Raw genomic sequence first — 14,854 nt, forward strand, 5'->3', positions numbered from 1 at the left:
GTCAAACCGCATAACAACATACGTTGTTCCCTTTGTCATCGGTATGTTACTTGCCCGAGATTCGATCGTCGGTATCTCAATACCTAGTTCAATCTCGTTACCGGCAAGTCTCTTTACTCATTCCGTAATACATCATCCCGCAACTAACTCATTAGTTGCAATGCTTGCAAGGCTTATAGTGATGTGCATTACCGAGTGGGCCCAGAGATACCGCTCCGACAATCGGAGTGACAAATCCTAATCTCGAAATACGCCAACCCAACAAGTACCTTCGGAGACACCTATAGAGCACCTTTATAATCATCCAGTTACGTTGTGACGTTTGGTGGCACACAAAGTGTTCCTCCGGTAAACGGGAGTGGCATAATCTCATAGTCATAGGAACATGTATAAGTCATGAAGAAAGCAATAGCAACATACTAAACGATCGTGTGCTAAGCTAACAGAACGGGTCAAGTAAATCACATCATTCTCCTAATGATGTGATCTCATTAATCAAATGGCAACTCTTTGTCTATGGTTAGGAAACTTAACCATCTCTGATCAATGAGCTAGTCAAGTAGAGGCATACTAGTGACATACTGTTTGTCTATGTATTCACACATGTATTCCGGTTTATATACAATTCTAGCATGAATAATAAACATTTATCATGATATAATTAAATAAATAATAACTTTATTATTGCCTCTAGGGCATATTTCCTTCAGATGCTCCAATGTTCATCCTTCTTGTCCATGCTAGGCCCTTCATTTGCAAGCAACACAGATGTATCTAAGTTAGGCGGCATCATATTCTCATGAACACTAGAAACATTACCAAAAAATGGAAGTACCTGATAATTTAATTGGCGTGTGCGAGCTCTAGCAATTGTTCCAAGAGGTAAAACAAAAGGGGATATGGGTGTAATTGCGGTAGCCATGTTCTCATCATCCTCCCTTTCTTGAAAACAAAGCCGTCCTCGGCGTTGATTAGTCTGAAATGTGGCTAACAAAAGAGATAAGGTGTACACGTTGTATATGTATATGCCATCCATTTTTGCTGATCTCGGTTAGGGCACATGTGACATGGTTATACAAGAGCACCCTTCAAAAGTCGTGAAATATAAAGCCAATATATTATCACAAGAAGTCAAAGGCATGAAAATATTTCAACTCAGTTTGCACATATAAGAAGCTCTTATTCATATCAGAAGATTAACAATGCTTATCATTAAACCACCCCAACATTGATGAACCATCACCAAGATTAGAGGTCATATCAAAATGATTAAACATTGGCACAATTATTTTCAAACGTATTTGATCCAAATTTGAGTTATTCCCTGATTCACGTGATTCTTTCGCATCGATAGTTAATTCAACGGATTCACTCAAAATTGCTTGATCACATGGCAAAGTCAAATCATCAACAGAGTCCTCTAAAAAAGCTGGTGTGATCAAAGTAGTAGGTAGCTCATCGCATGGTGCATTTAAATTAACAAGACATTCACCATACTCATGTGGAGGTGGAAGAATAATACATTTGACATTACCTATTATGGTTAACTCAGATGATGTAGGCACTCTAGGTGGCGACAGGTCATGTGGTGGAGGTGATGTAGTGCTCACAATAATGGATGTTGTTGTCATAGTAGGCGCAGTGGTGGAAGGAACAACCATCGCAACTCTTGGGATTTGCACCTTCCGCTTGTTTGTTTTCTGGGCAATCTCCTATTCAACTTTGCAAGCAAGACGAAACAAACGGTCCATAGGATAACATTGTTCATGAATTAGTATCTCCTGAATGTCACAGTTTAATCCTTCCCAAAATCTATCCATAAAAATCATCTTCGATTTCTTCTAAAGAGGAATGCAACAATGTAGTTTGTAAATCATCATAATATTTCGTTACAGTGTCACTACTTGTTTTAAATGTTGCAACTTTTTAATCATGTCACGAGTATAATAAGCGGGGACGAATGTATGTCGCATGGCAAGTTTCAAATCATCCCAAGTAATAGGTATATAATCAGGGTGTAACCGACAATATTCACTCCACCAAACTAAAGCATAACCAGTGAAAGAAACAACTGCAACCTTAACTTTTTACGTTCATCAAAATTATGGGAAGCAAATATATTATTTATGTCGAACTCCCATTCAATATACAAAGCAGGTCTAAAACGGTCATTAAATGATGGTATAGGAACATTAACATGATCATATGCATTTGGATGTTCATGCACCTCTCGTGATCGTTGTGGAATTTGCATAGGTGGTGGCACGTCTCCCGCGACCGACAAAGCCCATGAATTGACTCTAGATCCTGTCACGATTAGTAGAAACAAGAAAAAAAATCCAAAAATAATGTTCCTATAACTACTAGGATGTGGTGGTAAAACGCTCACAGTAACGCAAATATCAATGTCTTACAAGTTCTTACCATGCAGCAGGCGGTGATCGGCAACCAGCGGTGTCAAGTAACTCCAAAAGTTGGGTAAAACGATTGCCAGGTGAAAGTATGGATACATAGTGTAGAAATATGTGAAGCTGGGTTGGCTTTATATATGTGGAAAAAAATGCTATAACCACGTTAATTAATGCAAGCTGAAAATTCGTTTAAAGTGGTCGAATGCTGGTCTTAGGCTACCAGACTAGAGACACGAGCCTAACACACAGACGAATTCACAGCCGGAACCAAAGTGAAAATCCCGAGTGCTAGATCAAAAGAGGATATACAAACAAGTAGCGCTAGCAAGCCACTTAGGGCTCGTTTGGTTTGTAGGAATTTCATAGGATTTCTAGAGGATAGGATTCTTATAGGATTTTTTCCTTTAGAGCCCTTTGGTTCATAGGAATGGATTCCTATTCTTACATAGGATTGGTTCCTATCCTGCATATTTCATAGGAAAATAAAAATGAGCCTAGACTCAATAGAAAAATTCCTTTGATGTCAACCAAATGACATCTTGTTTCATATTCCTACTCATAGGATTTGAGATACATGTCATCTCATTTCCTACAAGATTCCTATTCCTACGATAATTCTATCCTATGAACCAAAAGAGGCCTTAACTTTTTTTTCTCCTTTTCGCCTCTTTTTTTTTCTCCTTTTCGCCTCACAACGATCCAAGTAGTAGCACCACTAGCCACTTGTACTTCTTTTTTTTTTTGAAAGTCCACTCTCCAACCGAACCAAAATATTAGCACTATATTCCCTTTCAAACACCTGCTCTTTTGTTTCTATCCAATGTCCAACGTGGGCTCCAGCCAACACACAACATTGGTGCAAACCTCCTGGTACCACTCTTTTTTTATTAAGTCACAAGGGATGCACAACGAATAGCTACAATAATCAATGCGAACCAACCTGTGGTTGGATGGTTAGAGAGATTGTGGTATCCCCAGCCCATCAGGGTTCAAATCCTGATGCTCGCATTTATTCCTGGATTTATTTCAGGATTTCCGGCGATGCGCATTTAGTAGGAGGAGACGTTTCCATCGACGACGAGGTGCCTACGTTGACTTCGTAAATTTCAAGATGATATGTCGGCTCAGTCTTTCGAAGGTGCTCATAGGGGTAGGGTGTGAATGTGTGCGTTTATAGGGGTGAGTATATGCGCGTGTATATGAGCGCTTGTGTGTACTGATGTTTAAAAAAGCTACAATGATCACTTTCCTCACGTGAATCAATGGATGGGACCTACAGCCAGAATAACCGGAAAAAAATACTAAATATATCTCCATCGAAATTATGTGATGCCTGAACTGTGGACGAGACTTGCCTGCTCCCCTTCCGTGTGCCCATCCGTGCTCCCGCATACGTGGCTTGATTTGATTGGAACAAAATAAAGCCCGTGGCTTGATTTGATTGAAACAAAATAAAGCCCGGCCCCACCCCATTAAAATCAAGAGGTGAGATGATTAGATTAGAAAGAAAAAAGAAAAAAATACAATTGTTGGATGAGGTGAGAGCACGGATGGAAACATGGGAAGGGAGCAGGCAAGCCGGATCCCTGAATTGTATCACGATAGAAGGAAACCATCGTGGACTTCCAAAGAGCGACACTTCCTCCTTTTTTTTTGAAATATTCTTATATCTCTTCCGGATGCACACTTGCCAAAACAATTCTCCTTCTTTCCTTGTTCAAATCTCTCTCTCTCTTCTCAAGAGAAAATCCCACCACGTATGGTTTTTTTTTCAAGGACAGGTCCAGACTTGAAAACCTCCAACGAAATCTTACTTTTTTTTGTGGATCAAACGAATCTAGACTTTATCTCTTCAAAGAACCACAACCAACCTTGCTTTTTTTTCAAGCGCCGGAACAAATGTGCCTATTATTTCTCCTACAAGTTAGCTGACCATGTATGCGCCCGGCAGTTTTTTCCTCCTCCAAACGAGCAAGGAAAATCTGATTTTTCTCCTTTCCTTTTACATCTCTTTCTTTTTACCTCCTTTCTTTCCAACTAGTAAGGTTGCACGTGCAATACACGTCTCGACTAATATACGAATAATACAATGAGCAAACCAACTGGTGAGACCACAGTTTTATTTTATGAGAAGCACCACTCCCAATCACGCACACATAAGTAAACCATGACAAACATGCTCAAGATCACTAATATGTAAGAGTGCTTGCAGATTAATAAAGCCACCAATCACCATACACGGTCCATTATCCATGGAAAGCTATTAAAAACAAACAATTTCTCACAAAACAGACTATGAGTAGGAATATATATGACATAAATGAATAAACAAGTTATAAAAGCAATACGAACACATATTAAGGGTGCATAATTGTGAGAAAAAATGAAACATAATGTATAAGACAGCAATGTCCAACCATATTATGAAACGTATATAAGTTCAAACCTATGTGTGAGGTATCTATCATCTATTCCATGCTAATAATACATAAAAAATACATCAGAAAGAGAATATAAGAACCAAGCAAGATTTTTTTCTATTTCCCCAAAACAATAAATCCACCTGTGCAACACTCTCTCATCTCCATTGAGATGCCCTCACCAAGATCATGTTCTCTGCTTCGTCTTTATCCAAAGTCATTACTGAAAAGGTATTTAAGTTATTCGGTGATCATCACACAAAATCCCGTGGAAAAACAATTAAAAGAAAAATCACTTCGCTAGCAGTATCGGAGTACTGTATACATTGTTGGTACTGCAAGGGTAAGAAAATTAGAACATAACAAAAATCTAATGTTACATCATGAGTACCCGGACACCTCATGAGCACACATACACCAAGTACTACATAAAAAATTTGAAGTATCTTCTTTTTTCATAGGTACACAGCCTTTAGCATATGACAACCAGAACAAGAAAAAAAACGATCTATGAGAATGTCCTACCAACAGGATGAGCATAGTTAGTTCTATATCCATTACTTCTTTCCGAAACCTGCTTCAACATGTATGAACATCATCTCATCAGTCTATATCCGTTTCAGTATTCTCATAACTGAGAATAGTTGTGACATTGTAATTTCTCTTATTTGCTCCTCTGCCCGTAACCATTAGTATATGTTTCTTGCAACCCCTAAGAAAGGAACAAAAGTGAAGTGATACAGGCATGCCAATACCAATAAAGAGCATGTGATATATGAATCATCATTTTACAATAGCCATGAAGGAAACCAACAATGGTCGGCATCGAGTAGTCACCCAGGAGCTTGCTGGAAAGCATCATCGATGGTAGCTACCCTGAGTTCTATCTTCAGAACTACCTTGTTTGAGGCATTACTCTTTTCTAATGGCCTTGGCACCAAACAACAACCAACAAAGAGGTGACAATGTAAACAATAGGAAGAAAATGAACGCAATAATAAGAGGTTTTGGCAAGATAGAAGTCTCGATTTACGTTGTTTGGACAAATAGACATGTAATAGTTTTCCATTTTCTCTTTTGGCTTTCCTAAAGAGCTTGTGCATTCATATACCGCTAAGCCTAATTGGATTAATATCCGAAGAGAGCACAAAACAATCCTATTTTTTAACATTGTTTTAACTATCAAATCAAAACTTGAGCCATTGTTTTAACCATCCCTATTTTATATTCGTGTACTGTTAAAATGCAGACCATCTTGCTTCATAGAGAAAAATTGAAAAAGCAACAAAGTTTTGCTTCATGATTTACCTATGAACCAGAACGCATCTTACGCTTAAGGAAGGATGTACTTCAGCTACCCAAGGCTCCATGTTCTCCATCTCTCCCAAAATTTCAGCACCATCCTTGAACAACCAACAGAAGGCATGAGAAGAACAATCCTTGATTTTTTTAACTAAATCCTTGGAAAGTTGAAATCGGAAACAAAGAACATAAGAATAGACAAAAAAAAGGAACATTCAAGAGTGAGTAGTAAAAAAGAATAGGTCATTGAGATTTGAGAACACCTCAACTTTGCACCATCGAGAAGAGCACAGACATTTTCTTATCTAGGAAGTCCGTCCTCGTGCACCATCACTTCATCGCCAGATAAAACAAATTAATAAAGCAAGTTTTTCTTGAACAGAAAAATGTATTCCACTTAAACTTGTGCACACGTAAATCGCTTAAGTAAGGGGCTTGAAATGCCCAAACGCTAAGGGGAACATCAGCCAATACCAAACTTCTGGCTTCAAGATAAAGGACTCCCAGTTCAGCAGCATCATAATCCCTTCCCTTAAGTGCATGGATCATAGTCTGACTCAAAAATCATACTACTATACAACAAAGCAACAACAGCGGGCCATCAGCGACAAGCTGGAAAGCACTCAGCATTAAGCACCCACACAGCACACCACACACACGCAGCAAGCAGGGCGTGATGACCGGGGAGGGCAGTTACCTTGCCGTCGATGGGATTCCTGGCGGCGGAGGAGGAGGTGACTCGCGGTGGTGATGGAGGTGACCGATGCAGATGAGCAGATCACAAACTGGAGGGAGCAGAGGGCTCCGCGCCGCCTCGCCGCGGTCTCGCGTGCGGCCTCGTTCGCCGGCGACCGCCCTGCGTCTGCATGCACCCACGTCGTGCCTAGGGAGGAGACCTGTGCAGCCGGAGAGGCGAGGTGGAGCGGGAGCCGCCGCGCCGCGCGGGATCGCGCGCGACCTCATCGCCAGTGGCCGCCCACGGCGCGTCCACTCTGCTTGGAGGAGATTTGTGCGACCAGAGAGGTTAGCGCTAAATTTGGGGTGAGATTGGGAGGTTAGCGCTAATTTAGGGGTGAGATTAGGTGGGTGTCGAGAACTTTTCGTTCGCTCGTGCGTACGATGGCCGGCAGAGTTTTCGTCCGCCCACTAAAATTGATAGATGTACTTTTGGTTGAGGGTTAGTTGTTATTCTGACGGCTAGATCTAAATGAGTATCCCTAATCATGTGGCTCTAATAGTCTGAAATTATTGTGTGTACGTTTGATGGGGTGCGTTTAGAAAAGAATATGTTTGCTTGTTTAATAGTAGTAGAGATGATTTTTTTTAACTAAATCCTTGGAAAGTTGAAATCGGAAACAAAGAACATAAGAATAGACAAAAACAAAAAAAAAAGGAACATTCAAGAGTGAGTAGTAAAAAAGAATAGGTCATTGAGATTTGAGAACACCTCAACTTTGCACCATCGAGAAGAGCACAGACATTTTCTTATCTAGGAAGTCCGTCCTCGTGCACCATCACTCCATCGCCAGATAAAACAAATTAATAAAGCAAGTTTTTCTTGAACAGAAAAATGTATTCCACTTAAACTTGTGCACACGTAAAATCGCTTAAGTAAGGGGCTTGAAATGCCCAAACGCTAAGGGGAACATCAGCCAATACCAAACTTCTGGCTTCAAGATAAAGGACTCCCAGTTCAGCAGCATCATAATCCCTTCCCTTAAGTGCATGGATCATAGTCTGACTCAAAAATCATACTACTATACAACAAAGCAACAGCAGCGGGCCATCAGCGACAAGCTGGAAAGCACTCAGCATTAAGCACCCACACAGCACACCACACACACGCAGCAAGCAGGGCGTGATGACCGGGGAGGGCAGTTACCTTGCCGTCAATGGGATTCCTGGCGGCGGAGGAGGAGGTGACTCGCGGTGGCGATGGAGGTGACCGATGCAGATGAGCAGATCACAAACTGGAGGGAGCAAAGGGCTCCGCGCCGCCTCGCCGCGGTCTCGCGTGCGGCCTCGTTCGCCGGCGACCGCCCTGCGTCTGCGTGCACCCACGTCGTGCCTAGGGAGGAGACCTGTGCAGCCGGAGAGGCGAGGTGGAGCGGGAGCCGCCGCGCCGCGCGGGATCGCGCGCGACCTCATCGCCAGTGGCCGCCCACGGCGCGTCCACTCTGCTTGGAGGAGATTTGTGCGACCAGAGAGGTTAGCGCTAAATTTGGGGTGAGATTGGGAGGTTAGCGCTAATTTAGGGGTGAGATTAGGTGGGTGTCGAGAACTTTTCGTTCGCTCGTGCGTACGATGGCCGGCAGAGTTTTCGTCCGCCCACTAAAATTGATAGATGTACTTTTGGTTGAGGGCTAGTTGTTATTCTGACGGCTAGATCTAAATGAGTATCCCTAATCGTGTGGCTCTAATAGTCTGAAATTATTGTGTGTACGTTTGATGGGGTGCGTTTAGAAAAGAATATGTTTGCTTGTTTAATAGTAGTAGAGATAACTCACGTTATTTCCTTCCGAACTCTACCAATTAAGTCGTCCTCTCTCTTTTTATTCTGATTCTTTCCAAAGTCAAACAACACACGTGGGAAGGATCACGTCCCAAATCCCAACAGATCTGCCACACCTTTTTTTTTTGCTATTTTACCACGAAAAGAAACAGGGCTCCAAAGGAAAAACGAATCTGCAATCAACTCTCTTTCCTATTCAATGCTTTTCTTTCCTTACTAGTAAGCGTGCCCGTGCAAATGCACGTCTCAACTAATATATATGTAAGAATTAACATACCCAGAAAGATATTTTAATTGCACTAAAAAGTACTATTATAAATCAAGAAGACACTTCAATGTATCATCGACTCATCTTATTCATAGAGCCAAAAAATTATAGCAGTATTTCCTGATGAAGCTGATCAATTCTCTCAAACATCCGAAATGTTGTGTGCAGCTTCACTGTTGATGTAGTTGAGTAGGTGCACCAAAAATTGCTTCATTATCTGGTTACCATCCTGAATGAAAATAGCAAGTCAATCTAAGTTTTTGCATAGTAGAACATAAAATCATGAAATAATGAATATTGACCCTGCAAATTGGTAGATTTAGTTCCTTCGCATTCCATGAGTGCAATAAACTAAAAGCAAAATAATCAAACCAGTTCTTGTAGATATATGCATTATCATTATCTTGAGCGTTAGAAAAACTAAATAATATGCTTTAGTGGTTTGAAAGGTAGTCAGTTGTCTTTGTTTTTTGGAACACGAGCTGGTAATCGACGACGGCAGAAGAAAAAAAGACATCATCCCATTCAGGATTTGCTACTTGGGGTGTGCTTTAGGTATAATGAGATGCACATCTTTCAGAGTTGGAACTCGGTGGGCATCAACTCTCTTGCGCATCATACTAAACACGAGCAAGAAACTTAAGCATGCGATAAGAGAGGAAAGAATTCAGACAAGTTGATTTAATTTGGAAAGGCTTATGCATCACATTGATGCTATAGACTCCATATACCAAGCATCATGTCGAAACCACAGTGAGTACTTACAACATCTTAACATTAGAACATTGTACGCAATATCCCATTGATGTCACAATCAGTATAATGAAACAGAAAATCACATCTAATCCCATAAAAGATTACATTTGCTAAGTGCAATGTCTGAACGGATAGCAGCATATGATTATTCAAGAGGGACATCACTTTGCTAAACAAAAATTGTAAGTGATACAGAAAAATAAGTATATCACAAATATGAATGGAACTATGCTCCAACAAAAGTATAAAACGAATGAATCAAAAGCAAAGCTGCTTATGAGCTTGTTCATTTAGATTGATACTGGTAGCTAGTTCCTTACGTGCAGATGTATTCTCTTGAGAAACATGACACCTTAAAAACTATACACGGGACACTGTATATTGAACTCAACAACAAAAGTTTGGGTTCTATTAAGTTGAATATCATCAACCTAACTTGGAAACATAAAATTGTTACTGCCAGAGTTCGTACTTCCATATATGTTGTGCCTCCTTTCGTCTTCTCTACAATTGGGTACTCGAGATTGAAGCTGATTCTACCTCCAACCTTTACTGGGACAAAAAAGACCATTTCACTGTCGAGAATTACAACAGTGCTCAGTTTCATCAACTATTCATTTCTCATATTCATTACTCTAGTAATGGTTACTTTGCTCCTAAACTGGCAGTACTCCCACTGTACATGTTTTGGATGTTTTTTGGCTTTCAAAATCGATTGCTGCTTGTGGTGTTACCAAATTTCCAAAAAAGCACCAGCTGCAATCAAGAATAGTACATTACCTATCCACTTTTTAAAAAGGACATTACATATCCACTTAATCCACAAGACACTCCTACAGAAATCAAGTCATTTTTTCCTCTACTAATGTATACAGGAAGCAGCATTTTTTCAGGTTCAGTCATGACTACCTCTTTGCGAGGCAGGTAAGCCAGGAACCCGTCGGCTGCTCTGCTCCCACTGCTGGGGAGTGGTGAGGTGGAACACCGAATGAGGAGGGTAGCGAAGGAACCACTGTGAATTTTTAACATCATAAGATATTTATGTACTGCAAATATTCTGAAATTTGTACACCAGCCAGTATGCACTCTCTAGCAAGCAGCCAAATATTCTGAAATATGTACAGCAGCCAGTATGTACAACAACCAGTCTTCAGGGATAGCTAGCACCCAATGAACTATTTTATGAAAAAAAATCAGTGAATATGATACCGCAATTGTTGCCTCTAAAACAAAATCACTAAGTTGTAGTTTACAAATTATGATGCTATACATGTTACCAATTATCTAGCTTCCTACAGCACTAACTTCTTACCAGTTGACATCGAAGCGCCTAGCTGAGTTTTGACACACCCTCGTCGAAGGACCTCTTTGAACTCTAACTGTACCAACAACTGCCTTCTCAGTTAAAACATGGTGCGCCCAAACTGCAGTGCAAAGGAAAAATTCAATCACTTTGCCAAAAGGTCGGAATAACTCTGGCAAAAATGATTCCAGTTGTAAAACGTGAATGCTGCTGAACTAACTTGTTTATTTGTAACCAATCTCACTTGTTTTAATACCAGAAAAGTTTATGCATCTAATATAAAAAATACACAACATATGCACAACCATACATTATCCACTCTAAATGAAGCTTAATTCCAGAAAAGGATTATCTTCATCATTAGCTTTAGAAAGGGGATAAAAATCTTACATGTAAAGCAACATCCTATGACAGAGTACACGCCAATGAATTATGTATTATTTAAAATTCCTGATAGGACACAAAATAACTTGGTATGAATGTTCATGATATTCATTATGTGATCGAGTGGCGGAAAAATGGTATACGAAATGTTAATGGAATACCTTATGTGGACTTTGGAACTGCAATATGATGCAGGCAACGAACAAGTATAGTAGATAAAAATTCTCCAGTTTCCATGGCACCTATATGGTCAAAATAATAACCATGTATTCCCTCATGTGCAGTAACAGTAGCATCAATCTGGAAACTTACTGCATCGCTGCGGTGATTCGCAACAGAACCACATGTTTCTTCTTGCGTCATGCAACATCAGTCTCTGCAAATCTAACATATTGAATTTGGGAGCACGCCCATGGAGCGGAGGTTGATGATAGCAGCCGCATCCTCCCATGGGAGGAGTGGGTGGCGACGACGGATCACGCCTTGCCGGCGAAGTCCAAGGGAGGCGGCAGATCCCGCTGTTCAAGGGCGTCCTACGGCTTCAGTACATGTTGCATCTGGCACAACGCAGGAGACAAACTCCTAGCAAAATGAGCAAATGGTCATTCAATAATTATGATATGCAGAGTATGAACATACCATTTGTGTGTGTGTTGGTTATGTTTCTCAAAGGTGTACATTCCTTGGATCCTAACGGAGCATGTGCCTCAACTGTTAGTTGACCATTAACAATATTCAGAGCCTGAGACTTCTTTTCTTGTCGGGACATACAACGTTTTTCAAGGAATGTTGCTCTCTTCTCATCAGACATTCGGGCATACAATGTATTCTTTTTTGCTTCTTGACTATTAGTAGTGACATTTGCATTCTCAATCATAGACGAGTTCGTTATGTCTTTAAATGGGGAACGATGCGTAGTCGTTCCTGGAACTTTGTCTGGATTACTCTTGCTCATCCTTTAGGAAAAACACAAATGTTAAAGAAAAATCAACAAAGTACAGAAAGAGGTGAAAAAGCATATGTAATAATCAGACATTGAAACAGCATGTACAATGTGCGACTACAAAGTTCAGAGTAAGCAACATTGATAAAGTGCAGGAGCCTCAACATAGATAGACGGATCGGAATCATCTTCCCATTATGTACAACTATCCCATTATGCAGTCCATTGCTGCAATACATATGTTTGCATCTGTTTTAACTATGGCACTCTATGAAGCAAGCCTAGAACTCACAGCAGCAGAAATTAGAAGGCAGTGGTATTGAACATGCATACAATTAAACCAAAAATTGTCACTGCAACCAGGAAGAATGTGAGGGGAAAGCACCTGCAGTGTGGAGGACCGGCGGTGCCTGTGACCGGGCGGTGCGTGGACGCGGCGGCCCGAGCGGCTGGAGCGTGAGCGTGGCGGTCCGGGCGCCTGGAGCTATGGCGCCGTGGTCCGCCTGGAGCATGGAGGGGGCGGCCCGGGAGCCTGGAGCGTGGGCGCCGCGGTTCGCCTGGAGCGTGGATGGGGCGGCCTGGGCGCCTCAAGCGTGGGCGTGGCGGACCGGGCGCCTGGAGCGTGGGCGGCAGTCCGGGCTACGTGTGGACGCGGCGGTCCGGCGACGCGTGCAGATGGAGGCAGGCGGTGGCTGGCGGGGAGGGAAGAGGTGGGGCAAGGTGTGGGGCGCTGGGCAATGGAAAACTGCCCCGAGGGCGTGGTCGCGAGAGAGCAGAGGGCAGCGACCTGTTGGTGAGGATGTTAACCAATGGCATGGTGGGTAATTAAAGCATAAAACGCGTTTAGTATACTGAAGGGATATAGACCATCAGATTGCAGGTTTTGATGGATAGGATGATTTGGTTCTCCACCCTCTCGTGCTTTTATAATGGTAGTAGATAGTGGATAGTAGATAGTAGATAGACAGATAGTAGATAGTAGATAGATAGTAGAAGATAGTAGATACTGCCTCCGTCCGGAAAAGCTTGTCCCAAACTTGTCTCTCAAATGAATGTATCTAGCACTAATTTGGTGATAGATACATCCATTTGAGGGACAAGCTTTTTCGGACGGAGGGAGTAGTAGATAGATGATCTTAAAAAACGTGTGGATCCACGTGGGTTGCTATTTTTTTTTTGGTAAACTCCGACCGCATCAACACTTTTCTTCTTTCCCAAACTCCAACCAACCCAAGTTATAGGAGAGAATTCAAACGCATCACAACTTCCTCACGAGGTCTTCTCTACTTTTTCTTTTCGCTTCAAAATAAATCTCTCTCTGATTTTCTTCTCATGTAACCAATGTATTTTTTCTTCTTCTTGAAAACTCTGTCCTTTCTCTCTTACGGCAAACAACCGCAATAATTTTTCTCTCTCTTCAATATGAATCAAGATGGAACGACAACAATGGATGGATGGTGGTGATGGCGGCAGTGGCAGCGGAATATGACAATGAGGTGGATGGCAGTGTTTGCGGATGCGGCGTGAACAAAACGTGACTAGAACTCGAAACTCTAAAAGACTAGACACTAGAAATCAGCAACTCGACTCATGATGCAACCGAAAATTCAACAGAACAAAAACTAAGTGGTAATGGCAAAAAGGCTCGGACTGTCTGGGACAGGGATGAACTAAACTGCACTTTTTTTATTGCTTTTTCTTGGACTCTAGGTATGAAGAACAGATGCAATCTAGACTACAAAAAACTGGTGGAATCTCACCGAGCAACCTGAAAACTGATACCACTTGATATGGGCGAGGGTCCTGATCTTTCAATGAGATGATAACTATCGATTTGGTGGAGACGACTTTGACGATCTGACTACAAACGTGCACGATGTTGCGCCTTAGCAATCGCTAAACCAACTCCGATAGGTTATTGACCACGCTGGAGCACGATCAACCTACGAAGGTCTATTCCTGCAAGCAATCGAAAAACAAGCAAGAATATGATTAAGCAATCTGAATATTGCGAGTATGAATGAAGTATTTATAAAAGTGGGGTTTCATAAGTGGTCTTGGTCTGGTCGTTGGACACAAACGAAATATACAAAGTTGCAGCGATGGCTAACTTTTAACTAAATAAAACCCAAGTCTAAACGATGCCTTAAGGTCTATATTTATAGGGAAAAGAGAGGGGATTTCGTCCACCCTAGGCAAGGTGGGACTAAAACACCTCCTAAGTCATTTCCCCTACAATATGGACTCTAAAAATGGATTACATGGGCATGGCCCAAAATAAGGTGGCGCAACACCAATAATAAGCTATGGACGAAATTTATGAAAGGCCATCTTGTATATTTCGTCCATCTTCTTGTATGTCATCATGGTGGCTTCAAAGTTCAGAAATCTCCACTTGAACCTCTATTCTTGCTCTCTTGGCACGCACCTTCATCTCCGTGCTTGACGATGCTCCAATGTTCATCCTTGTTGTCCGTGCTAGGCCCTTCAATTGCAAGCAACACAGATGTATCTAAGTTAGGCAGCATCATATTCTCATGAACACTAGAAACATT

The 14,854-nt window shown here is 41.5% G+C and overlaps 1 protein-coding gene across 28 annotated transcripts; it reads right to left on the minus strand.

The window, feature by feature from the left end:
• Positions 1 to 5,102: 5,102 nt before the first annotated feature.
• On the minus strand, positions 5,103 to 13,173 carry LOC123043801 (uncharacterized). Of its 28 annotated transcripts, XR_006419626.1 has the most exons (9): positions 12,685 to 13,173; positions 11,518 to 12,312; positions 11,363 to 11,422; positions 10,982 to 11,093; positions 10,579 to 10,681; positions 10,142 to 10,425; positions 6,831 to 9,142; positions 6,397 to 6,466; positions 5,103 to 6,234 (listed from the first exon to the last, which is right to left on the minus strand). XR_006419626.1 is itself a non-coding variant. In XM_044466393.1 (5 exons), exons 1-5 carry the CDS (start codon positions 11,805 to 11,807, stop codon positions 9,056 to 9,058), a joined length of 516 nt encoding a protein of 171 aa, XP_044322328.1. In that variant the 5' UTR covers positions 11,808 to 11,895; the 3' UTR covers positions 5,103 to 9,055. The 28 variants fall into 28 exon arrangements, 2 of the variants coding, with proteins under 2 accessions (XP_044322328.1, XP_044322319.1); XR_006419616.1 differs by having other exon boundaries at positions 5,103 to 9,142; positions 11,518 to 11,913; positions 11,996 to 12,312; XR_006419597.1 differs by having other exon boundaries at positions 5,103 to 9,142; positions 11,518 to 11,598; positions 11,669 to 12,312.
• Between the last annotated feature and the right edge of the window lie 1,681 nt (positions 13,174 to 14,854).

This window comes from Triticum aestivum, chromosome 1A, assembly GCF_018294505.1.
Source record: "Triticum aestivum cultivar Chinese Spring chromosome 1A, IWGSC CS RefSeq v2.1, whole genome shotgun sequence".
Taxonomy (NCBI): Eukaryota; Viridiplantae; Streptophyta; class Magnoliopsida; order Poales; family Poaceae; genus Triticum; species Triticum aestivum.

Coding starts and splice junctions, on each gene's coding strand:
- LOC123043801 (XM_044466384.1), bottom strand. CDS start 11,807: ATGGGAGGATGCGGCTGCTATCATCAACCTCCGCTCCATGGGCGTGCT. Junction 11,094..11,668: donor CGAATCACCGCAGCGATGCA/GTAAGTTTCCAG, acceptor TTTGCACTGCAG/TTTGGGCGCACCATGTTTTA. Junction 10,217..10,578: donor CTTACCTGCCTCGCAAAGAG/GTAGTCATGACT, acceptor GTCCCAGTAAAG/GTTGGAGGTAGAATCAGCTT.